This window comes from Neoarius graeffei, chromosome 4 (genome assembly GCF_027579695.1).
Source record: "Neoarius graeffei isolate fNeoGra1 chromosome 4, fNeoGra1.pri, whole genome shotgun sequence".
Taxonomy (NCBI): domain Eukaryota; kingdom Metazoa; phylum Chordata; class Actinopteri; order Siluriformes; family Ariidae; genus Neoarius; species Neoarius graeffei.
In genome coordinates this window covers 114,793,496-114,810,453 of record NC_083572.1, presented here as the reverse complement: position 1 = coordinate 114,810,453, position 16,958 = coordinate 114,793,496, and the positions used below count along the sequence as shown (strand labels likewise).

General features: G+C 43.1%; 1 protein-coding gene across 1 annotated transcript; it reads left to right on the top strand.

Moving 5' to 3' along the window:
• Positions 1-208: 208 nt before the first annotated feature.
• Positions 209-15,863, top strand: atf1 (activating transcription factor 1). The gene is made up of 8 exons (XM_060920301.1): positions 209-416; positions 4,209-4,312; positions 4,432-4,551; positions 4,790-4,887; positions 12,461-12,594; positions 12,769-12,945; positions 13,045-13,192; positions 14,905-15,863. Exons 2-8 carry the CDS (start codon positions 4,214-4,216, stop codon positions 15,047-15,049), a joined length of 921 nt encoding a protein of 306 aa, XP_060776284.1. The 5' UTR covers positions 209-416; positions 4,209-4,213; the 3' UTR covers positions 15,050-15,863.
• Positions 15,864-16,958: the final 1,095 nt, after the last annotated feature.

Genomic DNA, 16,958 nt, shown 5'->3' with positions numbered 1-16,958 from the left:
GTAACGGTGGTGAGGAGCCGGAGAGGAGCCAGTCAGGGGAATAACACACCCGCGGACGCTGCTGGAGGAAAATCAGGAGCTTTTCCTCAGCACAGGCGCTCGCTCTCTCTCTCTCTCTCTCTCTCTCCTTTCTTTCTTTTTCCTCATTACTGTAGAGTTACTGTGCCGCCCGACCAATCAGAATGCGGTTAAGGAGTGACGTCACACATCATTCTAGTGGGCGGGGTGCTAAAAACAGCCTTGTGTGACAAAAACAAGTCGGCTAGTTAGTTAGCTTTTTTTTTTTTTAAATATATATATATATATATACATGTACACAGAAACTACCGGATACCGTTTATAAGTGCCCTTGTGACGTCACGGTTCGTTAAGGGACACCTGAGGAGCGGCCGGGCGGATTAACGGAGCTGCTGAAGGTAGGGGAGAGTGGGGCGCGCGCTTCCTCTCGGGGGAAGCTCAGGCGGTGTCATGGCGGCGGTTCCGGGCTGAGAGAGAGAGAGGGAGAGAGATGGCCGAGTGTTTGTGGCTGAGGGAGAGAGCGCGGAGATGGCGGAGTGTTTGTGGCGGAGAGGGAGGGAGAGAGCGCGGCGCTCGGAGATGGCGGAGTGTTTGTGGCTCTCCGGCTCGCTGACGTGTGTTGACGCGGTAGTTGCGTGCCAGTGACTCGGTGTGAAAGTTTCTCAGCGTCGAGCGACGCGTTCAGGCTCCCGCATCACTTTACACTCACACACACTCTACACACATACTCACTCACACACTACACACACACACTCTTATACACATACTCACTCACACACTACACACACTCATACACATACTCACTCACACTACACACACTCTTATACTCACACACACTCTACACACATACTCACTCACACACTACACACACTCTTATACTCACTCACACACACTCTACACACACACTCTACACACATACTCACTCACACTACACACTCTTATACTCACACACACTCTACACACACTCACTCACACACTACACACACTCATACACATACTCACTCACACTACACACACTCTTATACTCACACACACTCTACACACATACTCACTCACACACTACACACACTCTTATACTCACTCACACACACTCTACACACACACTCTACACACATACTCACTCACACTACACACACTCTTATACTCACTCACACACACACTTATACTCACACACACACTTATACTCACACACTCTACACACACACATACTCTACACACACACTTATACTCACACTCTACACACACATACTCACACACTTGTACTCACACACACACACACACTTATACTCACACACTTTACACACACACACACACTCTTTACACACACTCTCCACACACACGCTCTCACACACACTTATACTCACTCACACTCGCACACACTTATACTCTCACACATACTTATACTCACACTACACACACATACTCTCACACACACACTTATACTCTCATACACACACTTATACTCACACACACACACTTATACTCACACATACTCACACACACACACTTATACTCACACACACACACTACACACACATACTCTACACACACACTTATACTCACACACTACACACACACTTATACTCACACACTACACACACACATACTCTCACACTTTACACACACACTCTTTACTCACACACGCTCACACTCTCCACACACGCTCTCACACACTACACATACTCACACACTTATACTCACACACACTTATACTCTCACACACACTTATACTCACACTACACACACACTTGTACTCACACACACTACACACACACACACACACTTGTACTCACACACACTACACACACACACACTTGTACTCACACACACACACTTATACTCACTCTCACACTCCACACACACTTTACTCACACATGCACTCTTTACACACACTCTACACACTCTCTCACACACACTCGCACACACACTTATACTCACACACACTCATACACACACACTTGTACTCACACGCGCTCTTTACACACTCACACACACACTTTACACACACAAGCTCTCTCACACACACACTTTACACACACTTATACTCGCTCACACACACTCACACACACAGTTTACACACATACACACTCGCACTTATACTCTCTTTCACACATTGTCACACACATACTCGCTCACACAGTCACACACTTGTACTCTCTCACACTCACTCTCACACACACTCACTCTCTCACACACACATATACTCTCTCTCACACACACACTCTCACAGTTTACACACACATACTCTCTCTCACACACTCACACTTTACACACACTCACACAGTTTACACACATACACTCTCTCTCTCTCTCTCTCTCACACACACACACACTTGTACTCTCTCTCTCACACCGAGCTGGAAACACTCCTCAGCTAGCATGTTAACATTAGTGGTTAGCATTAGCATTGAGTGCTAATGCTGCGATTTTTCCGTTTCACAGTGAAAGCGATTGGGTTTTATTAAAGTTAGTCCGCTAACTCTGACCTGATGTTCTCTTTACTTGCTGAAATATGTTTAAACTGAGTCACACAGCTGACCGGAGCCGCTGAACCGAGTGTTTGTGTGCAGCTCGCTGAATCAGCTTTTATTGAAGCGTTAATAATCGGCGGTGTTCCTAATCACTCACTCCCCGTCTCACCCTGTATAGGGCGGATACACTATTCTAACTCCTGCCTCATAGTTACAGAATACTGTATGTAGTGCACTTTGTCGGGATCAGTGAGCGGTTGGGGATCGAGCCCGGCTGGAAACTCGAGCGCCTCGGCTTTAGTGCAGCGCAGCGTTTAGCGGCTTCTGTACAGCTCAGCGCTCACATCACCACTACACTCGCACTGATTAGAATTCACCGCAGTCTAAACATGTCTGTCATTTACACTTCCTGCATTATTTAAGTCATTAATTCTTATTCTTTCTGTAAACTTGCTGCGCTGCTTATTGAACACCGCGGATTCCTGTTCATCATCCGCCCCGCGCGAGCGCTTCCTCCCGCACATCATCCCCCCGCGCGAGCGCTTCCTCCTGACCGCATTTCACTCACATTACACGATTTTTTTCAAGTTTCTTCAAATAACTTTTGTCATCATTTTGTTTTTAGTCAAATAAACTTTCGAACTTAACAGTAAAATATTTTAATTGAATATTTCTTTTTTTTATGTATTACTTTAATGACTAATATACACGTGTGTGTGTGTGTATAGGCTACATGTACATATTTATAAACTTGAATAAAAAAATCTCGTATAGGCCATTTTTTTGAAGGCATTTTAATTTCATTATTTCTTGAAATTTCCACCCAAACTGTTCATCCAAAAACTTTCCTGTATCACATTTAACCATTACACTTTAACCTGTCTGATCCTTTTCTTTTTATGTTTTAATTATTTAAAAGCTAGATTAATAAATTTAAGTATATCTGAATCTTTAATGAGATCCATTTAGTACACTGTACATGTATGCATGCTCACTATTTGGGGAATAAAATAATTTTCTAATTTAAATCAAATCAATCATTTAAAATGCAGCTGGATTCAGAAGTTATTGGGGAGATTTTTGTTCCTGTTTCTTCACATTGTGTTCAACAATCTGGCGATATATCTAGAAGAAAATACAAAAACATTACTGGCGGTGGTATTATTTTAATTTTACATTTTGATGCGCTCAGATTGTGTTCGTCCAATTCATTAAATGTTCTCTAGGATGTCTATGCCCCGCCCCCTGGATTGTGACTTGCTCAAGTATTTGTGAAAATAAATTCTAATTAAACACTAAAATGTATAGAATCAGTGTTTAAACACCACAGTGTAGCAGTCATGACTGTGTGTGTGTGTGTGTGTTGCTTACTGCATGACTCAAAACTGTGTGTGTGTGTGGGGAGATGATTCAGTGCTGCAGGGGTGAAGTGGAAACACTGACTAGATTGAACAGCTGTGTCTCAAACACACACTTGCACTAATTATTGCAGCTTATGGAACATGTTGACACTTGTGTGCACTGCATACAAATTCTTATTAAAATAATTAATTCGTGTTTTAATTATTCATCAATGAATTTACATGAATTTGAATATTGAGATACACAGTATGTTAATGTTTGTGTTGACTTTGAAGGAGAAAAACAATTTCACTTTAAAATAAAATCACATTTTACGTACTGAGGGGAGTGTGTGTGTGTGTGTGCGCGCCCATGCAGTGGAAATGGAGGAGGTTCACCAGAGTGGCAGCAACGGCACCGAGTCACAACCTGCCACCATCCCAACCACCATCACAGCATCTCAGTTATCACAGATCACTCAGGTACACAATGATCCTGTGTGTGTGAGATAGATAGATAGATAGATAGATAGATAGATAGATAGATAGATAGATAGATAGATATTAGTGTGTAATGTGAGTATCGTGTGTGTGTGGTGTAGATGACTCTAGGAGGATCTCCTGTGGCTGTGGTGCAGCTCCCTGGAGGTCAGATTCAGGTGCAGGGGGTCATCCAGTCGGCTCAGTCTTCAGTGATCCAGTCTCCACCAGCACAAGTACAGGTAACACACACACACACCATGTTAAAGTCTGGCAAATTGCTGTTGTATATTGAGTGAAACATGCAGGGACATGCTGGTATTGGAAAATAATCAAGATTATTGTAGAAACAGTTGCTTGCTGTTTGGTTATCTACAATGTGTGTGTTAGCCAGCATGATGATGAGCTAAATGAGTCATTATTCACACTCTTTCTGGTAATGGTGCAGAAGTGTTAAATAATATTGGGGTCTGTGCGCAGGGTCAGGGGTCAGACAGTGAAGATTCTCAGGATTCAACAGACAGTGGAGCATCAAACCAGAAGACACGAGAGCTGCTGGCCAGACGCCCGTCTTACAGGTACACACACGCACACCAGTAACACGTTAACCCTGGAGTATGCTGCTATGAGATTTCACTCAAAAACACACCAAAAGAGTCTTCTAACTCCCATCAGATAAACCAGTTGACACATGAATCTGAATTTATGCAGAAATGTAGAAAATTCTAAAGGGTTCACAAACTTTCAAGCACCACTGTATCTAATGTTCATCATCTGACCTTCAGCAGCCTGGCAGCTTGCAGAGAGATCTTTGCCCAGGCCTGTCAGCCATAGCCACCTTAAAGGACATACGCAGAACTTTTATTTTTAAATAAATTTCTGAGTGGGCAGTATCTCCATCCTTGACTCTTGTATGCTGCATAAATGGGAATAAAAAAAATATGTGTAGAGCTCTTTTCCAAAATGCTATAAATCCATTTCGATTGTTTTCAGAAAAATGACATTTATTTACCCAGACCCATAAATTTTGCAAATATTTAATTTATCCTGTTATAATAGATAGTTGGTTCAGTCTGAACATTTTCAACAATAATTGACAAATCTAACAACGTTATTGATTATAAATCCAAAGTTTATTATATATTTTTTTCAAAACGCTATAAATCCATTCATTTTTTCTGTCTTTCTGTTTTTGAAAACAAGAGAACATGCTGTAAATATATAATATCAGGAACTTTCATCATACAATTAATAATAAAATCAAATAAATTATATAAACACTTAAATAACATTCATTCATGTTTAATCTTACGTTTTAAGACTGCCCACCACAGAAAACAACTAACTAAATAACAAATGGCCAGTTAGTTCAATTTTTTAAATGCAATCCATTCAGAGTGTCACCTTAAACAGCATGACAAAACCACTAATTAAATAATAATCAGCCCGCCACCAGAATAGCAAATTTTCTTCGTTTGCTCTCGTTCATGGTGATGTTTGTTTAAACAACGTCTTCTACCACCTGGTGTAGGTCTCACAGGTTCTTCAGAACCATCAAAAGTTTTCACAACCACCATTTGCAAAAGTTATTTGTGCTCAAGAAGCTACACAAGCAAACAACTCCTCGCTTCAGGGCGCCACCATGTAGGATAGCGTAGAACACTGACCGAACTCTGGTCAAGAGGAAATGTCGCACTCAGCCAAAAAACAGGTGGAGCGCTTATTGCGTCCAAATCTTTGCAGTTTGAACATTCTTGGGCTGTGAATGCAACATAAATCCACCTTCTGTCGTGTTGCTGCACCGGCCAAAAACACATCTATGTGGCATGGCGATAAATTAGCTCAAAATGGAGGATCAGAGTTGCAGTCAGCTCTGTGTTTTAGTATAGCGGAAATGGCGACGAGACCGATAGACTTCCTGCTGTGACATCACAGATGTCAAAGTCATTCACTCAGACCGCTACCTATATACATCACTTTAATCATAAAAATTACTGTATTAGATTTATTGTTAACACTTAAAACTATTCCTGTGCCATTCTTGAGGTCTCAAGGCGTTTATAAATGAAAAGTGAGGCCATGGCTCTGTGTATCTGCTTTAAGGTGGTCACAGCAGTATGCGGCCAGCCATTCTATTCTATTCTATTCTATTCTATTCTATTCTACAACCCTGATTCCAAAAATGTTGGGACAAAGTACAAATTGTAAATAAAAACGGAATGCAATGATGTGGAAGTTTCAAAATTCCATATTTTATTCAGAATAGAACATAGATGACATATCAAATGTTTAAACTGAGAAAATGTATCATTTAAAGAGAAAAATTAGGTGATTTTAAATTTCATGACAACAACACATCTCAAAAAAGTTGGGACAAGGCCATGTTTCCCACTGTGAGACATCCCCTTTTCTCTTTACAACAGTCTGTAAACGTCTGGGGGCTGAGGAGACAAGTTGCTCAAGTTTAGGGATAGGAATGTTAACCCATTCTTGTCTAATGTAGGATTCTAGTTGCTCAACTGTCTTAGGTCTTTTTTGTCGTTTCTTCCGTTTTATGATGCGCCAAATGTTTTCTATGGGTGAAAGATCTGGACTGCAGGCTGGCCAGTTCAGTACCCGGACCCTTCTTCTACACAGCCATGATGCTGTAATTGATGCAGTATGTGGTTTGGCATTGTCATGTTGGAAAATGCAAGGTCTTCCCTGAAAGAGACGTCATCTGGATGGGAGCATATGTTGCTCTAGAACCTGGATATACCTTTCAGCATTGATGGTGTCTTTCCAGATGTGTAAGCTGCCCATGCCACACGCACTAATGCAACCCCATACCATCAGAGATGCAGGCTTCTGAACTGAGCGCTGATAACAACTTGGGTCGTCCTTCTCCTCTTTAGTCCGAATAACACGGCGTCCCTGATTTCCATAAATAACTTCAAATTTTGATTCGTCTGACCACAGAACAGTTTTCCACTTTGCCACAGTCCATTTTAAATGAGCCTTGGCCCAGAGAAGACGTCTGCGCTTCTGGATCGTGTTTAGATACGGCTTCTTCTTTGAACTATAGAGTTTTAGCTGGCAACGGCGGATGGCACGGTGAATTGTGTTCACAGATAATGTTCTCTGGAAATATTCCTGAGCCCATTTTGTGATTTCCAATACAGAAGCATGCCTGTATGTGATGCAGTGCCGTCTAAGGGCCCGAAGATCACGGGCACCCGGTATGGTTTTCCGGCCTTGACCCTTACGCACAGAGATTCTTCCAGATTCTCTGAATCTTTTGATGATATTACGCACTGTAGATGATGATATGTTCAAACTCTTTGCAATTTTACACTGTCAAACTCCTTTCTGATATTGCTCCACTATTTGTCGGCGCAGAATTAGGGGGATTGGTGATCCTCTTCCCATCTTTACTTCTGAGAGCCGCTGCCACGCCAAGATGCTCTTTTTATACCCAGTCATGTTAATGACCTATTGACAATTGGCCTAATGAGTTGCAATTTGGTCCTCCAGCTGTTCCTTTTTTGTACCTTTAACTTTTTCAGCCTCTTATTGCCCCTGTCCCAACTTTTTTGAGATGTGTTGCTGTCATGAAATTTCAAATGAGCCAATATTTGGCATGAAATTTCAAAATGTCTCACTTTCGACATTTGATATGTTGTCTATGTTCTACTGTGAATACAATATCGGTTTTTGAGATTTGTAAATTATTGCATTCCGTTTTTATTTACAATTTGTACTTTGTCCCAACTTTTTTGGAATCGGGGTTGTATTCTATTCTAATAGTCCTGGGTGTGACTTTAAACTGTAACCGGTGGTGAGTCTCAGGTCCAGGAGGACTTGAGTATTGGGGAAAGTGGAGTTGCCCTTTAATCACCATTACTCCCAGGTCCACTCTGACCTGGAGTGGTAGCACCTGCCTGCATTCCCGCTATGGGTTAAATAGTACATCACCAATAAGGTACTGGCAGCAGGGCGCTTTTCGGTGCAGTGTGGCAGATGAACCCAACAGGGCCAATGCCACACCACCAGATGGCATGTGGAAGAGCCACTCAAATGGCCAATGGATGGCATCACTCGGCAAGTCAGTTGTCAATGTGGGGCAACTTCCATACCTTTCAGGTCTGTGGCACTTTTGTGCACCACTTGGCATCAGGTTTGGAGGTCCAGAGACACAACATGATGGGGACACAACATAGTTTGTCTTACCTTACTGTGCAAGGCATTTCATTAGGAGATGAGAATAGTATGCAAGAGCTCACGAAGCCAGGCAGTCTGTGGCGGCTTGGCTGGGCCATTCGTGCCGCCACTGCAGGCAACTCTGTTGCTCTGGTGCGGGCCTCATGGTTCATCTGCGTTTCTGCAAATCCTAATAAAGCAGTCGTCATCGCCAGCAATGGACAGCCTCTGACGATGCGGGTGGCCAACTTCGCACTTTGTGTCAGGCTCCCAGAGCAACACTTGCGCCGCAGGTTGGTTGTGCCGCATAATGTGACCGGAAAGAGTCAGGTGTCATTTTCTGATGTAAGAGAGGCAGGGTATGTTGCCATAGAGCTGATTGGTAGTGATCACGCCAGGATACGCTTACGACTCTTTGCAGCATACAAGTATAGACGCCATCCAGGGACTTCTCCTGAGCTTTGGTCAGTGACCAAGATTCTGAGCTCTATAACCATATAGACTCGACTGATGTTTTAAAAACCCAATCTTAGTTTCCCTGGTCAGAGGTGCAACCCAGACTTTGTTTAGAGCATTCAGGGCACCCCATGCTTTGGCTTTTCAGCATTCGAGGTCATGGTGCATACTTGTCCAACTGCCCGGGTTCTTGAAGTTCATCGACTTTCTCTATACTTGAGTTGCCGAGAGCATGAAGGAGGTCATCAGCCGAGTGGTTCAGGTGCATCACTTTGCACAATTAGCTGGAGGATAAAAGCCTGAGAAGCTACATCAACATGATGAAGAACCTCGGCAGAACTGATGGTGTCCTAGCGGAGTGTAAGATCATTGGCGAAGTCAAGGTCAGCAAGATGGACTGCAGGGTGATGGGAGCTTCATCTGTGCCTTAGGGTTAGGCCGTGGTGAAGACCGAGGGCTACACGTAGGACATCATCCAAGACAATGATGAAGAGCAAGGGAGCTAGTGGATTCCCTTGTAGCATGCTGGAGTTGATGGAAAAGTCAAGTTTCACCATCTGGGGTGACAACAGCAGCTGAGCTGTTAACCCTCTGGGGTCTGAGGGTATTTTCTGGCACTCTAATGATTTTGGTATGCTCTGATTGTCAATTTCAACAAATTTAAGCAGTTTTTCCAAAGTTGTATGATTTTTGTATTCAGCACAATTTCAGCTGCAATAATATCTATGCAGTCTGTATGTCATGACTGTACTTAAAAAAAAATGTTAAGCAGTTTTAGAACTGTGTTGGAATGTGTGAAGAAACCTGACCGTACCCATTGTGACGAACTGTTTTGGTCACTTGAGGTGATTCTGTTCAGTCTGAGGAATGGATCAAACACAAAAACTTAAATCTGCTCCACTGATTTGGACAATTAACTGGCCATCAGAAAAATTTATATCCTATTGTTTTGGGATAAAGGGTTGGCAGTGGGAGGGGTATTCAATGAGAAGAGTGAAAAATGGGTCCGTGCGGCTCCTGATTATAAATAAGAGTTTTCTGATCCCGTGTCCATACAGTAAATACAGCATATATATTTACTCTATGAGGCAGTAGCTACAAAAATGAAGCGTAATCCAAAAATGAACAATTTAAAAATCACAGAAGTAAAATATACCAAGTGTCTGTACTTTATATTATTCTACTCTTCCCTCTTACAGTCTTCCAAACTGAACCCTCCGAACCGAGGCTGACACACACACGCTGTCGCCACGACCCAAACTCTTATTTCCCGGAAATGGCCCGGCGCTAGAGCTCAGTGGTCTCAATACTCTTTTCAACAACTTTCCTGTAACAACTCGGAAGTGCGTCACATCTCCATCACACATGGGCCCACTGGCTGAAGAAGGCGAGGAAAGGGGGACGACCTGGAGTATGTTTTAAAATACGAACGCACTTTCCCTCGGTAATCAGCATAAACATGTCTGAAAGCGATTTCTTTCGTCTAGTCCATTTATTTCGAACGGTGAACAAATTGTGTACACTCACCGGCCATTTTAATAGGAACACCTGTCTGTACAGTGCGTGATTGTTACACTCGTTCTTACAACACGATGACATGGTGGTTGCAGCCTTTATATGAGGTCGTAGCCACAAAAACTTCCATTCAATGAGAAGAGTGAAAACCCCTCCCACTGCCAACTCTTTATCCCATCAGGTCAAGTCCCAATGGGTACGGTCGTGTTTTTCACACATTCCAACACGGTTCTAAAACTGATTTTTACAGCACCTTCATTTATTTGCTATTTGACTTTATTTTGGGATTTGACTCGATTCAGAGAGTCTTGAAATTAACTCTTGTACTGTTTTACTCAGTTCAGAGCCACAATCAACTCTGTTACACAATTACTCTAATTTTGCTCCAACTCCAAATTTTACTCTCTAAACTCAAAACAGAGCAAAATTAACTATTTTTGAGGAAAATACTTTTAACTCTGGAAAAATTGCTCAGTCATTTTTCCTGTGTCTGCACGACAGCGCACACATCAACCGATACGCTCATCAGGAATAGAAGAAATATTTACACTTACTCGAGCCAGTCTTCAGCTGGATTAAGTCGAAGTAAAAGAAAAAAAGGCACCGTTCATCAGTGTCAGTTTTTAAGATTGAATTGAATCACTGTCCTGAATTATCCAAAGCGCACACAATCCCCGTGCCATCAGAAGTTTTACCTCTAAACAAGGAGCCTAAACTATGACAGATTTTATCCCGTTTACGGTGGGCGTTCCCACCACGAAAGAGAAACCGAAAGAGTGAAAGTGATCATGGCGTTACCATGGAAACAGTCTTTTATGAATGCATAAGTGGGCTCTCAGCGCTCCGACTCTGGTGTGACTGAGGAAGGGGACAAGTTTTATGTTTCATCTAATTTAGGTATTTTAATTATAATATTATTTGTCAGTGGGCACATAGGAAAATATAAAGTTTCTGTCAGTATGTTTACCTTGCTTGTATGATAAACACTCGCAAAGATATTTATCTAAATCCATGAGCTACTCATTCTAAACCTGCCGAGCTTCGCTGGAGAATCTCTCGACCCCAGAGGGTTAACGTACGTTGTCTTGATAGCGTCTACAATAGTCTGAGGGATTCCGAATGCACAAAGGATGGAGAACATAGTGTCACGCCGGATGGAATCAAATGACTTTTGGAAGTCTAAGAAGACTGCCACGCCCTCCTTTTGGTGATTCAAAAGTCCTTCGATGCTGCGTCAGAGAGCGAGGATTTGTGAGGCAGTTGACAGAAGGCGTTCTGGTTTGGGTGTAGGAAGGTGTCCATTACAGGCCTCGCTCGATTAAGCAGAAGCCTGTTATAGACTTTAGAGGACGCTTGTGTGAGGGAAATGCCTCTGTCGTTATCCAGTGATGTCCGGTTACCCTTTTTGGGGGTTGCTATAATGCCAGATGGACCCCACTCTTTTGGCCAGTTTCCTTACAAGGTATCATTGCGGAATATGTAAAGAATCTTTCTGATATTAGGAAGTCTCCAAAGCTTGAGGGAGAGGCCGTCCGGTTTTACTGCTGTGGGGGAAGCCGTGGTCTAATGGTTAGAGAAGCAGGTTTTGGACCAAAAGGTTGCTGGTTCGATTCCCTGGACCAACAGGAATGGCTGAAGTGCACTTGAGCAAGGCACCGAACCCCCAGCTGCCCCCCAGGCTGCTCTGGGTGTGTTGTACATCGCTCTGAATAAAAGCGTCTGCTAAATGCCTGTAATGTAAGGTCTTTGTTATGCTGACTTTTTTTTTCCTGTCTTGTGAGCCAATAGACAGTAAGAAGGCATGGGGGGGGCGGGGGGAGATCACTGAAGCAAAACGGAGCAGCTTTTTAGTATTAATTAATGTCGCACTAAAGTTTAGCCTCGCAGTTTCTTTACTGTTATTTGACACAGCATCTGAAAAGTGTCCGCTGAGAGACCCTCAGGATATTTGTGGTAAAAGTCAAGTTGTGAATTACAGATTTTTGTGTCCTTGTGTTACAGGAAGATTTTAAACGACCTCTCAGCGGAGGAAGTAGCAACGCGTAATGAAGGAGAGGAGGAGACCTCTGCGTCATCTGCCATGACCACGGTGTCCCTGTCCACGCCCATCTATCAGACCAGCAGTGGACAGTACAGTACGTCTCTGATCACTGAAACTCTTTGAGTTCAGTTATTAGCATGTACGCTAACAGGTTGAGTTAATGGAGTGTTTGTGGCTGTTTGCTTTGGATATCAGTGTGAAGCTGCTGGTCCAGGTGTTACAGATGTGTGTGGAATTCTCTGATTGGCCTTGTTGTTGTTGTTAACAGTTGCAATAGCGTCAAACGGCTCTCTGCAGTTAGCGGGTGCAGGCTCTGAGGGCGTTCAGGGTCTGCAGACGCTCACCATGAGCAACTCGAACCCCAGCCAGCCCACCATCCTACAGTACGCTCAGACCGCAGACGGGCAGCAGATCCTCCTCCCCAGCAACCAGGTGGTGCTGCAAGGTTGGTGTTCACGTGCACAGCTGGTGATGTGTGGGAGTGGGGAGTGTGTTGTGGTGTGTGTGCTAGTGTAATATGATGAGTGTACTGTGGTGTTGACAGGGACAGGCGGTGAGATGCAGGCGTATCAGATTCGCTCGTCATCGTCAGCGTTGCCGCAGACTGTCGTCATGACGTCACCGGTTATCAGCTCTCAGGGAAAGAGTGATGACCCTCAGCTGAAGAGAGAGATTCGCCTCGCCAAAAACAGGTGTCTGTCTGTCTCTCTCTCTCTCTCTCTCTCTCTCTTTGCCTGTCTGTCTTCTAAAAATATCACAGAATTGTGTACACACACACACACACACCTGTTGTGAAAATGAAAGGAAATTATTATGAAGGGGATTCACATAAAGATCAAATCCTTTAACTGAGGGGATTAGTTTCTCTCTCTTCTGGGTGTGTGCGTGCACGTACAGTAATTGTGGTGAAGTGTATAACTCACACGCGGGGTGTGTCTTCTCCATGTGTACTAAACATTTTTAATACACTCATTTCTGATCTTTGTTTTAGGGGCGTGGCTACACTTGATCATTAGTAGGTCACATGACTGTCACGTCTGTCGTGTGTGTCTGTGCTGAAAACTCAGTAACTTCCCTAAAACCCTTGGAAGTGTCATTTCTCTACCACGCCACGCCCCTTTTACACCTGGTGTGTGTTCAGCGCAGGGATGTGATTTTTCCGCGAATTCGCGGAATTCCGCTTTTTTCACCTCAAAACTTAAAAAAAAAAAATGTTTCCGATTTTTCCCTCAAATCTACATTCGTATCCTATTCGTTTCGACTTTGTTTGAAAGATGGCAACCTCGGATTTGCATCTTTACGCCTCGATCACGGAGGCTGCCATCTTTCAACTCTTTGTTTGAAGCGAGCGCATTCATTGGTTGTTACAGAGCGATGGGCCAATCACGTACCTCGTTTCATCCCATTGACGTAATTACGTCATTTACGCAATTACGTCATTGAGATGAAACGAGGTACATGATTGGCCCATCGCTCTGTAACAACCAATGAACGCGCTTGTTAGATAGCTGTACGTAAGCTCGCTTCAGAGTTGAAAGATGGCAGCCTCCGTGATCGAGCGTAAAGTGCGCGCGCGAGAGAGAGCGAGCGAGAGAGTGAAAGAGAGAGAGAGAGAGTGAGAGAAAGAGAGAGAGAGAGCGAGAGAGAGAGAGAGAGCGAGAGAGAGCGAGCGAGTGAGAGAGAGAGAGAGCGAGTGAGAGAGAGCGAGAGAGAGAGTGCGCGAGTGAGTGAGAGAGCGCGAGAGTGAGAGTGCGCGTGAGTGAGTGAGAGAGTGAGAGTGCGCGCGCGAGCGAGTGTGTGCGCACGAGTGAGAGAGTGTGTGTGTGTGTGTGTCAGAGTTGCATGTTGACCATTAAATTGGCTTGAATTTGTTAATCATGACAAGTTTTTTCTTGTGTGTTTGCTTGCCATTTTAGTACAATTTTTAAGTCAGAAAACCCCAAAACCCAGGAGCTTCGGGGGGGCTTCCCCCCTTGTCCCCCCACCAGGGCGCTGCCCTGGACCAGCTGGGGGCCTGCGGCCCCCAGACCCCTGCCTAAAATTTTCAGATTATTTCACCAGCCCCAAATCACATCCCTGGTTCAGCGTTCGGTGTTGGGGAGGACTGAACATCACGAGTGCTTCCTGGAGCGTCGTCTTATTTATTTATTTTTTTTAGAGAGTGACTTTTTTTCCATTAAATATCTTATTATAAGCTGAAAATGAAAAAGGGTTTAATCTGTGTTTGTGAAGTGAGTGATGAGGTCACAGCCCCTGCGTGTACACTGTGACTAACTGACATGCCGTGCTTATTTTTTGGTGTTTCCATGTCGTCCTTCACCTGCACCACATGGCCTGCACACCTCTGATCACATCTGTTTACGTATTTCAGGAACTGCTTACACGTGTGTGTGTGTGTGTGCAGGGAGGCGGCTCGTGAGTGTCGCAGGAAGAAGAAGGAGTATGTGAAGTGCCTGGAGAACCGCGTGGCTGTGCTGGAGAACCAAAACAAAACGCTGATCGAAGAGCTCAAGACATTAAAGGACCTGTACTGCGTCAAAACGGGCTAATGGGCAGCGCCAGGCCCGATGGACAGTACTTGCAGCTCTGCCTACACACACACACACACACACAGGGAATGTCAGTTCCTTTTTTTATACTCCTTTTTAACTAACAGCTTAGGAAGCGCAGGACAGACGGACACACGCAGAGTTTATGGAGAGTAATGATGATATTTTCCTTCAGCTATTTTTAATAAGAGAAGAGCAGATGTGTATATATTTGTGTACGTGTCCCAGGTGGGGAAGAAGATCCTCTTTATCAGCCAGCCGTGTGTTTATTAGGGAGTGTGTGCAGCTTTTTCCCCAGAAGTGCTGAAATAAAATAAAAGGTGAGAATAGTTCAGACTAGAGCAGGTAGAAGTGAGTGAGATCTCTCTCTCTCTCTCTCACAGACACACACCTCATGTTTTCTTGAATATTGTTTTTTAATCCCTTTTTTGACCAAATGTCACTTCCAGAGGTGTTGTTTTTTTTTTTTTTAACTCTAAGCGCATTTCTTACACACCTTTTTTTTTTTTTGGTTCCTTTTTTTAATGAAGAATCTTATTTTTTTGTTCTTCGTGTCTGAGGGAACGGTCCTTGAGCCAAATCTGTGTCTACAATCATGCCATGCTTTGAGGTGCAGCAGACTAAACGCCTAAACAGCTGGATTTCCTGAATAACTGTGTGGCTGAAGCTGTTACAGTTCACTTCAATCAGGGAGCTCGCTTGCACTTCGACATGCAGGTGACGTTTATTAATAAAATACAGAATATAAAAAGAGAGAACCTGTGGGTTTTTTTTTTTAAGTGAACTGAAATAAAAAACGTTTCCATCCTCTTTATACCATGGTTTTGTTTTTTAAATTTATTTTTAACTAATGAATAATTATGAAGCAACAAATAACAGTGGAGGGGGGAAAAAAGTTTGTATTTGAAAATTAAAGTAGCGCTCTGTGTGTAGTGCTGACATTTTTATATACTTTTACAAGGGGTGTGATTTTTTTTGATACAATTTTAGTGTTTATAATAATATTTACTGATTTACTGTACACCACATTTTATAGTCTATTATTATTATTATTATTCTCTCCACATTCACTGGATATGAGCAATTGTGCACTCTGATTGGCTACTCTACTACTAGGATATCAGCTCATATACCGTGAGTAGAGAAAAACAAAATGGCGGAGCGCGTTACTGAACCAACCGAGGATGAAATAAAAACTCTACTCGAAAACAAAACCACAAAAAAGCAACAAAATATGGAATAAAAGCACTTGATCATAAGAGCGGGTTTTTTGTGTTATTTATTTTTTCAAGAATTATTGCATTTTTCACAGATTGCTCCTGTCACCAGTTTGTTTACATTCTAAGCAGAAATGATTTTGTTGGACGTTTTTTATAAAGTTTTTATTTATTGAATTTGCAAAAAACAAATGTTTCTCAAAATCCAGTGACTGTGGAGAGAATAAAAGTTATTCCATTCAGTCTCGTCGTACATCTCAGTGCTACGCGCCTCGCCCGCTATCAGCTCATGTATGACTCTATTTCGTGGAATAACTGTTAAATATCCACTTTTATTCTTTATTACATCACTCTGATGTTGGATTGTGATTGGTCGACTGAATTCCTGACAGCAGTGCAGCTGCGAATCCCAGGTTTATGTGAACGCACAGGGTCTAATACGGTATCGTTTCTATAGTAACAGTTCATCTGTAGCAGATGCTTGTTTACATGGGGAGGTTCTCTGGAATATGGAAGGAGTCTCCAGTGTCAGAGGTGAAGCTGGAACTGTAAGCACAGAGGAGTTTACACTTCTTTATAGTTTCTCAGGAACATGATGGAACAAGCTGCGATTTTATCTTGGGAACGAACGTTTATCGCTGCTATAACGTCAGTGATGAGTTGTTTTGTGGGAGTTCCGCATCCATAACATT

What these genes read in the sequence shown, in the direction of transcription:
- atf1 (XM_060920301.1), top strand. Translation starts at nt 4,214, where the DNA reads ATGGAGGAGGTTCACCAGAGTGGCAGCAACGGCACCGAGTCACAACCT. An exon ending in AGTTATCACAGATCACTCAG is followed by an intron (nt 4,313 to 4,431) that starts GTACACAATGAT and finishes TGTGTGGTGTAG; the next exon opens with ATGACTCTAGGAGGATCTCC. An exon ending in CAACCAGGTGGTGCTGCAAG is followed by an intron (nt 12,946 to 13,044) that starts GTTGGTGTTCAC and finishes TGGTGTTGACAG; the next exon opens with GGACAGGCGGTGAGATGCAG.